Here is an 11,485-nt window from a genome sequence, read left to right as displayed (position 1 = left end):
GCTTGTACATCTGTTTAAGCCATTTGTGGATTTACAAAGGTTGGATGAGGTACAGCTGCCAAAAATAGTGGGAGGTAAAGTTCCCATCTTCAACCTAAAATGTATTTGATGCCTGCAGCCGTTGCAGGTCTTTTAACCTAAACCCAGGCAAGGCACTACACTGCCCTCACATGTGGTAAGAGTGCCTGTTAAAACCAGTAGTAAAAAAGTGTTTTTCATTTGAATAATTAATACCACAGTGTAAACTCACATAAGTAAAAGCATGCAAACTACATACAGTATGGCACCTTTTGAGAATATCATTTTATTAAACCTTACACTGTCCATAACAAGACTCTTGATTAGTCACATAAACTGGCATAAGGCCCCCACATACAGATCCCTCCATGGGCCCCTCATGTGATATAAGACTGTCCTAATGCAGCCCTACAACATGTTTTAATTTCTGTATGAGGTTCATCATCCGTCAAAGACATTGACGGGTACAGTTATGCATTTTCAGAACTGGACTTAAATGTATTTGATAAATAAGAATAAGTTACTGAGGGGACCCACTCTGACCCTCCTGCAGCGGCTCCTGAGGAGACCCACCGTACACGCCGCTCTGGGAAGAACTGCAGCAGCCCGTCTCGCGCACAGCTCAGCCCCCCTCCCTTCTAGCCCCGCCCCCAGATGAAGCCCTTCGTAAAAAAGGAGCTGCAGCAGATAGTGTAGTAAACTGTGTAGAACTTGGAGCGAGTATTCACACACGCTGCTAAAATACCACACCAACTTCGCCCACAGTGTTGTTTTGTTCTAAAACAGTGTGAATGTACAGCCGAGATAAGAACGACTTTGATACTCGCATCCACCGGAGCTACTTCAACTTCAACCAAGTTTACTCGGGCATTTTCTGAAGACTGCATGGTACGTCCGCTTGTTTTCAACGGCTGACGCTTTGACTTGTTACCGCTCAGCTTATCTCCAAACGAGTATGCTTTATTAAAAGACAGCCGACTCATGATGTGTCTGTGGATAGTGTAAAACTGCTCCTTTTCAGCTTGTTCTGTTTACTTAACCGCCCGTTAACTCCAGCTGAACATCTGTGTCATGAATCTGTTGACATGCAGATCTTCCTCTGTCTTGAAGCTATTGCCCTTACAGTTACTCTTGTTTATGTTTTGTTTTTTTCCCCCTGTTTTGGTCGCGTCTATCAAAAAAGGGGGAAAACATGAAACACAAACAAACAGTGTCTTTGCAGTAAGGAATTCCCTTCGAATAGATAACAGCATGACGTGTGTGTGTGTGTGTATGTATGTGTATGTATGTGTGTGTGTGTGTGTGTGTGTGTGTGTGTGTGTGTTTGCGCTCAGTCGTTGGCAGTCCACGCGCTCCTGTAAGGTGACAAGTAAATGACAGTGGAATAATGGCTGCCATATTTTGTGTGTTATTTAGGCAGAAGATGAGGTGATCATGTTTGGGATATTTTAATGCTTCTTTAGCTTACATTTTATTTTACACATTTTCTGTATTCACAGCAATTTCCTACATATTAATGACCAGTGCAGGGCTGTTGCTGAAAATAACTATTATTTTTTATATATTGGCAGATTTACTGATTACTCCCTCACCTAGTCTATTTGTTGTTTAGTAACCTGTGTAAAACATAAAAAAACAAACAATGAAAAACTGCCAGTTTGAAAGAGCCAAAATCCTAATGATGTCTTGCAAATTGTGTCCCATTCTGTCCCAAATCCAAAGCTATTCAGTTTTCAATGATTTAAAACAGAGAAAAACAGAACATGTTTGGAGTAATAGGAACAATAAATCAGTCATCAGTAATTGACAAAATTAGTGCAGATAAATACAAAAAAATTCCCTTTGGGGATTAATAAAGTATCTATCTATCTATCTATCTATCTATCTATCTATCTATCTATCTATCTATCTATCTATCTATCTATCTATCTATCAAGATGACGAAGTCTTACCATGTTTATGAAGTTTTGACATCTTTATAGATGACGTTTTATCGAGTCGTCAGGATCTTAAGTTATATCAAAATCTAATTATGACTACTAAAAAGTGTAGCCTAATGATTATTTGGCCTCTTATTGATCACAGAATGTGTGAACATTCTTAATCTGCGGTGACTCATTTAGCAAATGAGTGCAAGTATCAGGATCTTAGCTCAGTCCAGGATGTTTGCGGCAAGTCCCACCTCAATGTGTTTTTTTTTGTGTGTACAGACAGCGCCATGACTTTGTTTCAGAGCTGTGTTTGTGTGATGGAATGAGTGGAAGTTTGGTGGTTTATCAGCATTAGCCTGTATACATACACACTGAAAGTGCAGAAGGGCTCATTTAAGATCATTCACCAGGTCTTATGTTCACATGAACATTAAGATGAATTTATGAAGCTCATGTCAGATTAGTAAGTCTTACCATCTTACTCATACACCACAAAATGCACGCAAGATGCAGCATGTAACAGAGACATCTCAACCTTTTCTTGAGGCTCTTCACGTCATGTATGCTTTTGTGATGTCAGGAACATAGTGTATGCCCTCTGATCTTAACACTTAACTGCAGTGTATGCGTACGTGATGACACAGATATAAGCCAGCCCTTTAACGTTGATGTGACCACAAATATGAATGCACTGAGCAACACTGAAACCAAGCTTGGTTTCAGTGTTGCTCAGTGCGTTCAGTCCAGGGTCTGTATGTTCTGATGTACTTTCCAGATCTTCTTTGGGTGAAATAGTTGCTCGGCTTAGACGGTCAGGGTTGAACAGAAGTCACATGAGGTGATTTGAGTTGTTGCTGCAACAAAACCAGCACTGTGGCATTGAGCTTTTGGAGTGAAACCTTTACCTCAACCCAAAACAAATTCACAAAGTCTGTGTTTAAATTTTTCAATATAACATAAATGCCTTTCCACTAGCCCCGTTAATCATTTTACCCCAGTGCAGACTTGCTTCAGTATCTTGCTCTTCTGAGATGCATCAGAAGAGTAAGACACTAGTTTGTTTCAGTCATGAAACAGTCAATCTCCTTTGATTTGGTCTTGGCTTTTCATATGGTATTGCAGCACAGTTTACCTTTGTTTAGTCAGTGAGATGATGAAGGTCAAGGAGGGGCATAAATCAAACAGATGGCACTGGCTCTTCCTGATTACCTGAACGTGTAATATTTGTCATGATCTTCCAAAATGACTTGCCAGCCTCCCCAGCACCCACACTGTGAAAGGTCCTTTTGTTATGTGCAAGCTGCTTGCAGTGCAGAGCGATGCACCTTCGGTACTTTGTGTATCACTTCCCATGCACACTCTATGGTTGACCACAAGTCACACAGAAGCACATCTGTTTCTTCCACAATGCACTGTACTTGTCAAAGACGCTGCCTTTAAACTGTGCGCACACGGATCCTGTCATTGCACTTTCACCACATGGGTTTGACATCCAATGTGAGTTATATTTAGTTTGGTTGCCGTAAAGAATCTTCAATCACTCAGGAAAGTACTTTTTTTGTGTGTGGAGACCACATCTTTCTAGAAAGATGCCCGCACAACCTGCTCAGTAGCACGCTAGAATTACTCAGAGCCAACATGATTCTTCAGAATAAGTTGGTACCAATTTAGTCTTTCAATAATCCACTTGATAATTGATAGACTAAATTGGAGGTGTATTGAATTTGGTAAATATTAAACTTTGACTTAAATGAAGTTATAAATTAGCATCAAACTAGAATTTGAATTCTCTGTATTTTTTTTTAAAGGAAATAAAAACTTCAATGATTCTGCAGCTATTGTGAAATCTTTCTCCCTTTTTTTCAAAAGATTTGGACATATTTGTGGAAAGAGCAGCTAAATTGTAAGCCTCTCAGTGGTTTTTTTTCCATGGCAACAACTGAATGACATTTTAATGGGGCAGTGAGACACACTGATATCTTCCATGGTGCTCGTCTTACTATAGCTTGTCACAGCCTTATATAGTCTGTGAATGTTGAAAGACATTTCCCCCCCCCCCCCCCCCCCTTTCCTCTAACAAGCCTTGTTAGCCATTGACATGTAAACCATCTGTCTTTTCACAACATTCAACATTTGGGGTAAGCCATCATGTTTTTCAGTTTGTTGTAACCTAGTTAGCTCGTCTTTTGACTTATTCAAACAAAACATTATTTTTGCATTCATGTTCATTTCAAACCTTGCTGATTCATCGACAGCTCTCACTAACTCATTGTTGTGTTTGTTCCACTACCAAAGAAGGGGACTTTGGCAATGTGGTTAAATACTGTGCTGAGTTGTATACCAGTTCATCTGGTTAGCTGGTGTTTACTTCACAAATCATATGCATTTTCATACACTGCCATTGTGGTGCATAGCTGGAAAAACGGCCATGACTACTCATTGGGCTTATTCAATTTGTTTAAACTTTATTTACAAAGCCTCATATCAGAACATAAGTCACCTCCGGGCCCCCATATAGAGAGGCACCCAATAATTCATCATGTGAACTTCACAGATCTAATAGGTAACTATTATGTTGCTGTGAAAAGCTCTATATAGTAGCATGTGGAGTGTATGATGGAATACATATTAACCTATTACTAATTATACTTTTTTATACTGTTGAAAGGCATGCTGGGTACAGCTTGTTAGCTAGTCAGGGAGAATAACAGTCTCTTAACAGCTGCAAGGGCCTCCATTGCTACATTACATTCGAGAACAGAAAATGAAGAGAATGAAGAAAGAAACTGGAGATGCACCAGTGGGGAGGACATCACTTAAAGGGACATTTTGTTTTTTCTGGCCACTACATACGACAGGAAAAGCAAGCGTTCGAGCGACTTTACGAACACAATACAGACAGCCCTTTAGACATGGCTCATAATGTATAAAAAGTGGTTGCCCCCTTATGCTACAAAGGTAGTATACCCTTAAGTGGGTACTTCTGTTATAGTGCTTAAAAAAGGCTGGAGAGAAACACATAGCAATGTATTGCGATGTCTGTATTTTGCTGAATAGCAAACAAAGGAAGAACAGATAATTCACACAGAGTGCAATGGTGCAATATACATGATGACTTTCAAATGCTATTATAGTCTATGCTCGTCTGATAAAATAAACCAATATAAAGTTATATAAAGACCCCTTTTAGCTGATGTCACACTGTAAGTCACATCAAACATTACATTTCTTAATTTGAGTATTTCTTGTTACCAGGTCAGTTAAATGAAACTGTACAAAGTGTGTAAACGTTTGGATATATGTAGTGTGTAATAGTACATGCATTTTTATTTTTTTTACCCTGTCATGGCAGTGAGTGTTTGGGGTTAGATTACTGAAGTTAAAGCTTCAGGCAAGGTCATGCTGATCAGTGTAGTGGTACTAAGCTGCTTACTCAGGACCCCACTGGAGAGTCACAGTGTTTCCTGACGCTCTAAATTAAAGTGTGTTAATAAAGTATGGCATGTTCCAAAGTGCTTCACACCCAGCAAGTCAGTCATCCGTCCTACACTCCTTACACACTCTGACCGGCACCCCAGCTTGAGAAAGTGTGTGCAGCACCGTACTTTGAAGCATACATGACCCCTAATTAACCCTCCCAGATTAATCCCCTGGTCTCCAAACTGCTGCTCCTTGTCTTGTCTAATCTAATCGCTCCCTTAATGTATACTACAATCCCCCTGGAGTTTTTTGTAATTGTTGCGATCAAACATGTTCGATTTAATTGGTGGAACTTAATATGATTTCTTTGCAGTAAAGTTGTGGTAAGTGGCAAAAATTGCAAATCAATGAAAAAGATTGAGTTTTATTTTTGTTATTTTTACTACTTAATGAAGAAAGAGTCATTCAAGAAAAAGCTGGAAACATTTTGATTCTTGTCTTTTTTTTGTTTTCTGAACTTTCAGAACTATGGCTTTGAAAAAGTTATTAAAGTGACGTTGCTTTACAAAACTGTTTGCGACTGCAATATATAATACATAAACTACATTTTTGGTCAAAATAGGGGTTTTAATTGATTTATAAATAACATTAATTCAACACATTTAAGAAAGAACATTTTAAATGAAATGCAGACTCATGCAACTGTAATGGTGTATAAAAGTCATGTTATTTAACGTGTGATTAGACTCACCCACAAAAAGTGTCACTTCTGGTTTGGCAGTTCTTTTTCTGTCAGTGTCATGTGGTTTGTTTGTTTGTTGCTTTGCTGATTGTAAAGAAGGAGTTGCTGAGGCCTCAGCAAAGCTTCTATTTATAACCTTTACTGCATAGAAAAATTGTGTGAAATTTGTTAAATTGCAAGCTCCCGCAACTAATGCAGAGATTTGTTGAACATGCGATTTCCTAGAGACACCACAACTGTAATATTAGGCAGAGACCAGCTCCTTGCTGTTTGTCTTTGCTCCAATTTAACCTGCTTCTTTTGGCTGACGTCTTCTGTTTTCGTTCACTCTACAGCTGGAGTTTGAAGGTGACTTCCTGTGTATCCATTCACTGGGAGGAAAACCTTTGTGAAAAGCAGGAGAAAGGCCGCTTCACCCACCTTCATCACACTGGAAGCTGCAGGATAATAAAATGGCTCAAAGATCCCCAATTCCCTTGTTACTTCTTGCAATATGTTGCCTGGCATCTGCAGGTAAGTTTCTCTCACCACTTATGCGTTTGTGAAACTAATTATCAGATATACATGACTGTTGTTCGTTCATACAGATACAATGTAATTAAATAGGTCAGCGTCAAAGTCAAAGCCGTGCAGCTACGATGTCAGGACGGAGTCTTGTAGTGCTGTGTTGTCAGACAATCACAATTTTGACATGCTATGGGATTTTCCGCCCTTTCCATCAGCATGCCTTTCTAGACAGTGCTTGTCAGAGTCGTAAGGAGGATTTACATTCAAAAAAGTGCTGACAAGATCAATCTCAGAATACAAACACTCAGCAGGTCTACATGTACGTGTCAGATTGGTTGGAATGAGACTCAAATACTGCCAGATTCTCATTAATATAGAGAACTGAAACAAACAATCCAAAGACAGAGAAAAGCAGGGGAAAGCTACAACCTTCACGAGTAATGCTTGTAACTTACGCGCTGACGTTGATCAGGCGACGTGATTTGGAATACTCACACTCAAACACTGTGGTTGCGCTCTATTCGCAGGCAACAATAGAATTTGCAGAACTTGTGTGCCTTTGATCATCCCTGTATCTCTGACTCCCGAACATACACTTTAGTCAGTCACCACTATCTTTAGAGCAGGATGCAATGATGTCAGACGTGAAAACATAATAATTATAAGTATAATGTAAAATGTCCTCATATAAATAAATGCCATGTTTGTTACTTTACTTCTTAGTAATACCAAAATTCAGCATTGGTTTACTGTGCTTGGTAAGTTTACCAAAATATTTAATTTACTGACCTAAGCCTGACACTTGTGTCATTGTGATGAAAAATCTGTCAAGTCAGCTACCATCTGGCAAAAACCACATTAAGAATCAAGTGTGCTTTCTTCTTCTCTATCTTTCAGATTATAAAATGGTCTGTTTACAGAGATTGGTTTCACAATGTACGGCTCCGGGTTTGAACTCACTCCAGCTTTACGCTGCAACGTCCAGTGTTGTTTTTCTGTGGCAGCACACCAATAATTACCCAGAAGGTCCAATGTTACATTACATGCACTCCAAAAAAAGTGTGGTTTGCGTTTTTCATACTTTCAGTCCAAATGCTGCCATATGTTATTATTTCAAAAGTTCTTGTGTATTCTCTGGAGGTTTGAAGTGCACTCCAGAGAGTGGACTTCTGCTCAAACAATAGCAGTGTAGTCAGTCTATGCTGTGGGTAGAGCAAACATAATTTCTCCCACAATGCCAGGATCTCCAACACAATGAAGTCCCGTATGAAGTTTTCCTTTAAATTCTTCCTCATACGGCAAGACGCATTGTTATAGTGTGTCACGAGGGACCGATATTTACAGTCAGACATCTAAATGCCCTTTCCTCCAAAATGCACTGGCAATGAATGCACTTAATACTTTAATGATAAAGTTTCTGCTGATTACTTGAGGTATCCAGTCAGTTCATTTTTGAACGAAGAAAATACAGGTCAAAAAACACATTTTGGTCCATTTTCAGGGATAAGCAATCTGTCTACTTTTTTCCCAATTTCACCTTTTTTTTTTTTTTTTTTTTTTTTTTTTAACTGTCAATGGTAGACTCATCAGTTGTTTATTGATATTTTTGTACACCACCACGTCAGCCTCTCTTTTTCACCTCTCTTCGTCTTTTACTGTCTATTTCTCCTATCTTGCAGCATCTGTGTAAACAGTCACATCTGCCTTTAAAATTGTCAGGAGATCTCTTACGTAATGCTTAGATTAGTCTGCAATGAGTCTCCTCTCAGCGTAATGCAATCCAGGATCTTAGCCTCCCATAACTCTTAAAAATCAGACAAAGAGCACCTTGACGTCCATATTTCAATTCTCTGCTCTGCTGCTTCACTCTACTTTTTACTGTTTATAACTTTCATCACTGAAACTGTGTGGTTGCCTCTCCTCAACTTGCCATTATGGTAATTTTGTGAAGGATATATTGGGGACATTTGGTCTGAAATAAGGTCTTGCAGGAGTCATGCCATATATTAATTTGAGGCTCTTGCCAGAAACAACTCGAGCAGGATGCTGGTGATACTGAAGGCACAAGGCCAGGCTGGTAGCTCCCTGAAAAACAAACAGCACTATTGAGTGCAGAATTACTTTCTCCTACTCTTATTGTCTATCCTGATTCTGTGGGTTGATGAATGATGAGGCCATTGTTGTGAATTTGTCTTCAACTATTGATTGTAAAGCCACACTTAGTAGATTGTTACACAAAACAACTGGAAAGAGAATTTGAACTGTGCTCTTATTCACGGTCTGTATGTTCAACTTTCAGATTTACAGTAAAGTGAAGAACTTTCTGTCTGCATTTTTCTATGCTCTTGGCAGACAACAGTCACTATTAAGCCAAAAGTGGTTGTAACGTTTTTCTCCTCACAGTCGAGCAAAAGGTTTGTCTCTATATCCACGGTGCTTTCTTAAGGTCAGCAGTCATGACTGCCAAAAGGCATTGTGCAACCATTGTAATCTGAGAGATTGGGTAGGCAGGGGGAGGAGAGAAGCAGGCGCAGGCGTAGGTCGTCTGGTCCAAATCGACACACTCCACACACACACTATGTGCCAAACCGACGAAGTCCCTTCCAGCGTGCTAAACCAGATGTTGCCCTGTGATTCACGCAAGGAGCCAGAGAAGCACAGCACAGAGGCAGTGTGCTGCTAGGCAGAGTGGTTTGGATGTTTACATAGCAACGGGAGTTCTGAGTGTGTCTAATTACAGGTCTGCTCTCCCCCATGGTGAAGCCTTTATCTTAACAGTGCTGTCAAGAAGGAGGCAGTCATTGTGGCTCTGTGTCTGTTTACAGCTTTTGCTTGTTGAATGAAGGTATCCCCAGCATTACCCTGTTAAATTAACACTAGTTTGTAAATTGAATTGTGGAGTATTTACTTGGATTTACTTACTCACTGGCTTCACTCTTTTGTTCGCACAAACACACACAGTACAAGAAAGTGCACCAGAGTGAACTGCGGCAGACAGGTTTCTACAGATTGATCTTCCACGTTTGTCATATCTTGTCAGCCTCCGTTAGGAGGGCGCTTACGCAAATCTGCAGGAGTAAACCCAATTCCGCCCCTTTCTTTCTCTCTCTCTCCATAGTTCCAGTAAGCAGGCGTGTAAATAATTTTGGTCAGAGCCAGTAATGGGAGACAGCTGGGATGATCGTACGCTTTCCATTGTGTTTCACAGCTCTGTGAAAAAAAAAGCAGTGAAGCTGGGGAGAGTGAGAGTTAGAGAGTTATGCAGAGTGTGACTTCATTCAAGACAGAGTAGTAGTAAGAAATTTGACTCCCTCTGGTCAGATAACTTTCAGCAGCAGCTAGAAAGAATTATGTTTCACTATCACACTGTATTGGTTGAGGTCTAGTTTTTATTTCTTAAGTGTAGTTTTATCACTTTACAAAGAAGCCTGTTGGGTCTGTGACTCAGAAGGACCTGATATGGGATGCTTGCTGAAGGCCTCCAGGTGGTGTCTTTCATCAGACTAAGCCCCTCCTGGGGCCTCACCTTCCCCACTCCATTTCCACCACATGAGTATTGCTTTAAGACCTTGTCCCAGTTTTGGGAGCCTCCAAAGGCTTTTCCAAAAAATGACATTCTGTCCTTTTTCTGAGCTTAGATCACAAACACACCTGCTTGGAAATACTCAATTTTTCCACTTGTTTTTCAGAATTTGATTTCAGATACCTGATAGTGAAAGTAATTGTGTAGGCTGCTTTAAAACCCACTGGAATCAGCTGTTTTGGGAGCTGAAATATAGAATACTGTTATCTGAAGCATCAGCCCAAGAAAAAACACAATAAAAACTCATAGTTTGCAGCACATGTATTTGTCACAAGTTTAGCATTTTCTCAAAATCATGTGTATGATCGATGTATCTTAGTTATGTTTATGTTTTTTTTTTTGAGAGAGAAATTGCCTTCAAAGCTTATTTGTCCGGTGTCTGGTCTAACCAGCCTCGCACTTTCCGTTTGTTAACTGTCCAGTTAAGAGGCCCTCTCGGCATCAAGTCATTCTTCTTCTTTGCCCTCCCTTTCGTGAAGTTAAGAATCCCAGTGGAATGTAGCCTCTTCCACCGTGTGTGAACATACTGCCTTCCTTGCCCCTTCTCACCTCTCTGCCTCCTTCACTTGGGGCTCACTCACTGACACAAAGGCCCAGCATTGTTTAAGTCTTTGCTTTCTGTTGATGGCAACCTGCTAACAATCAATTGCCCCTCTAACACATGTGAGTGATGATGTTTGACAATATCACAGGAACCAAGACATTTTTGGGGCTGTTATTTGTTTGATGTAAAAATAAAGAAAATGTCCTCGTTATTGAGCTTGTGACAACTCTCGTCATTCCTCCAACTTATCGTATGATTTTTAAAGGGTATGGAAGGGTTTGTGTGTCTGTGTATGTCAGTTTAGATGTCTGTTGAGAACAGCCTAGATATGGCTCAACTTGGCACCTAGAGAGACTTTCATCTGGCTCCCAGGTAAATTACTTCCAGGGATCTATTTTAGTTCTTTTAAAAGAAAAGCTAACTAAAGTAAATCGGCCAGGCAATTTTGTATTAATAAATATATTTACCTATTTTAGTGTTTATTCTTGATAACAGCTGCATAATAGGCCAGCTGTGGTATGTTGTTGAGGTATATACATAGAATGTATATAAAAGAGGACATAGCTTCTGTCTCTGAAAAGAAAACCAATGTGAAAGTGCCTTAAAGCGCAATACCACCAAAGGTTGGCTAATCTAATTGTCTTTTTAGAATATTTCTTTTCCACAAGTCATAATGGTGTCATGTGCTAAAGTCAATCCTTCTTATTCGTTTTTTGGTTCTGAAAATAATCCCATCATTA

General features: G+C 39.7%; 1 protein-coding gene across 2 annotated transcripts in view; it reads left to right on the top strand.

Annotated features, from left to right (window-relative positions):
• Window positions 1-690: 690 nt before the first annotated feature.
• Window positions 691-11,485, top strand: part of tgfbr3 (transforming growth factor, beta receptor III) — a 67,851-nt gene continuing 57,056 nt past the window's right edge. The window contains exons 1-2 of one of the 2 annotated variants that reach the window (XM_069150928.1): window positions 691-906; window positions 6,447-6,624. In XM_069150928.1, the coding sequence (XP_069007029.1) occupies window positions 6,564-6,624 (61 nt within the window). In that variant the 5' untranslated portion in view covers window positions 691-906; window positions 6,447-6,563. Of the gene's footprint in view, window positions 907-5,694; window positions 5,753-6,446; window positions 6,625-11,485 lie in introns of those variants that run through there. The other variant, XM_069150929.1, reaches the window with a different exon arrangement.

Source organism: Embiotoca jacksoni, unplaced genomic scaffold (genome assembly GCF_022577435.1).
Source record: "Embiotoca jacksoni isolate LCO1_2020_lvr unplaced genomic scaffold, fEmbJac1.0.p SCAF_16, whole genome shotgun sequence".
Lineage (NCBI taxonomy): Eukaryota > Metazoa > Chordata > Actinopteri > Embiotocidae > Embiotoca > Embiotoca jacksoni.
Note: the sequence above shows the minus strand (reverse complement) of the source record. Positions and strands in the feature narration are given on the sequence as shown.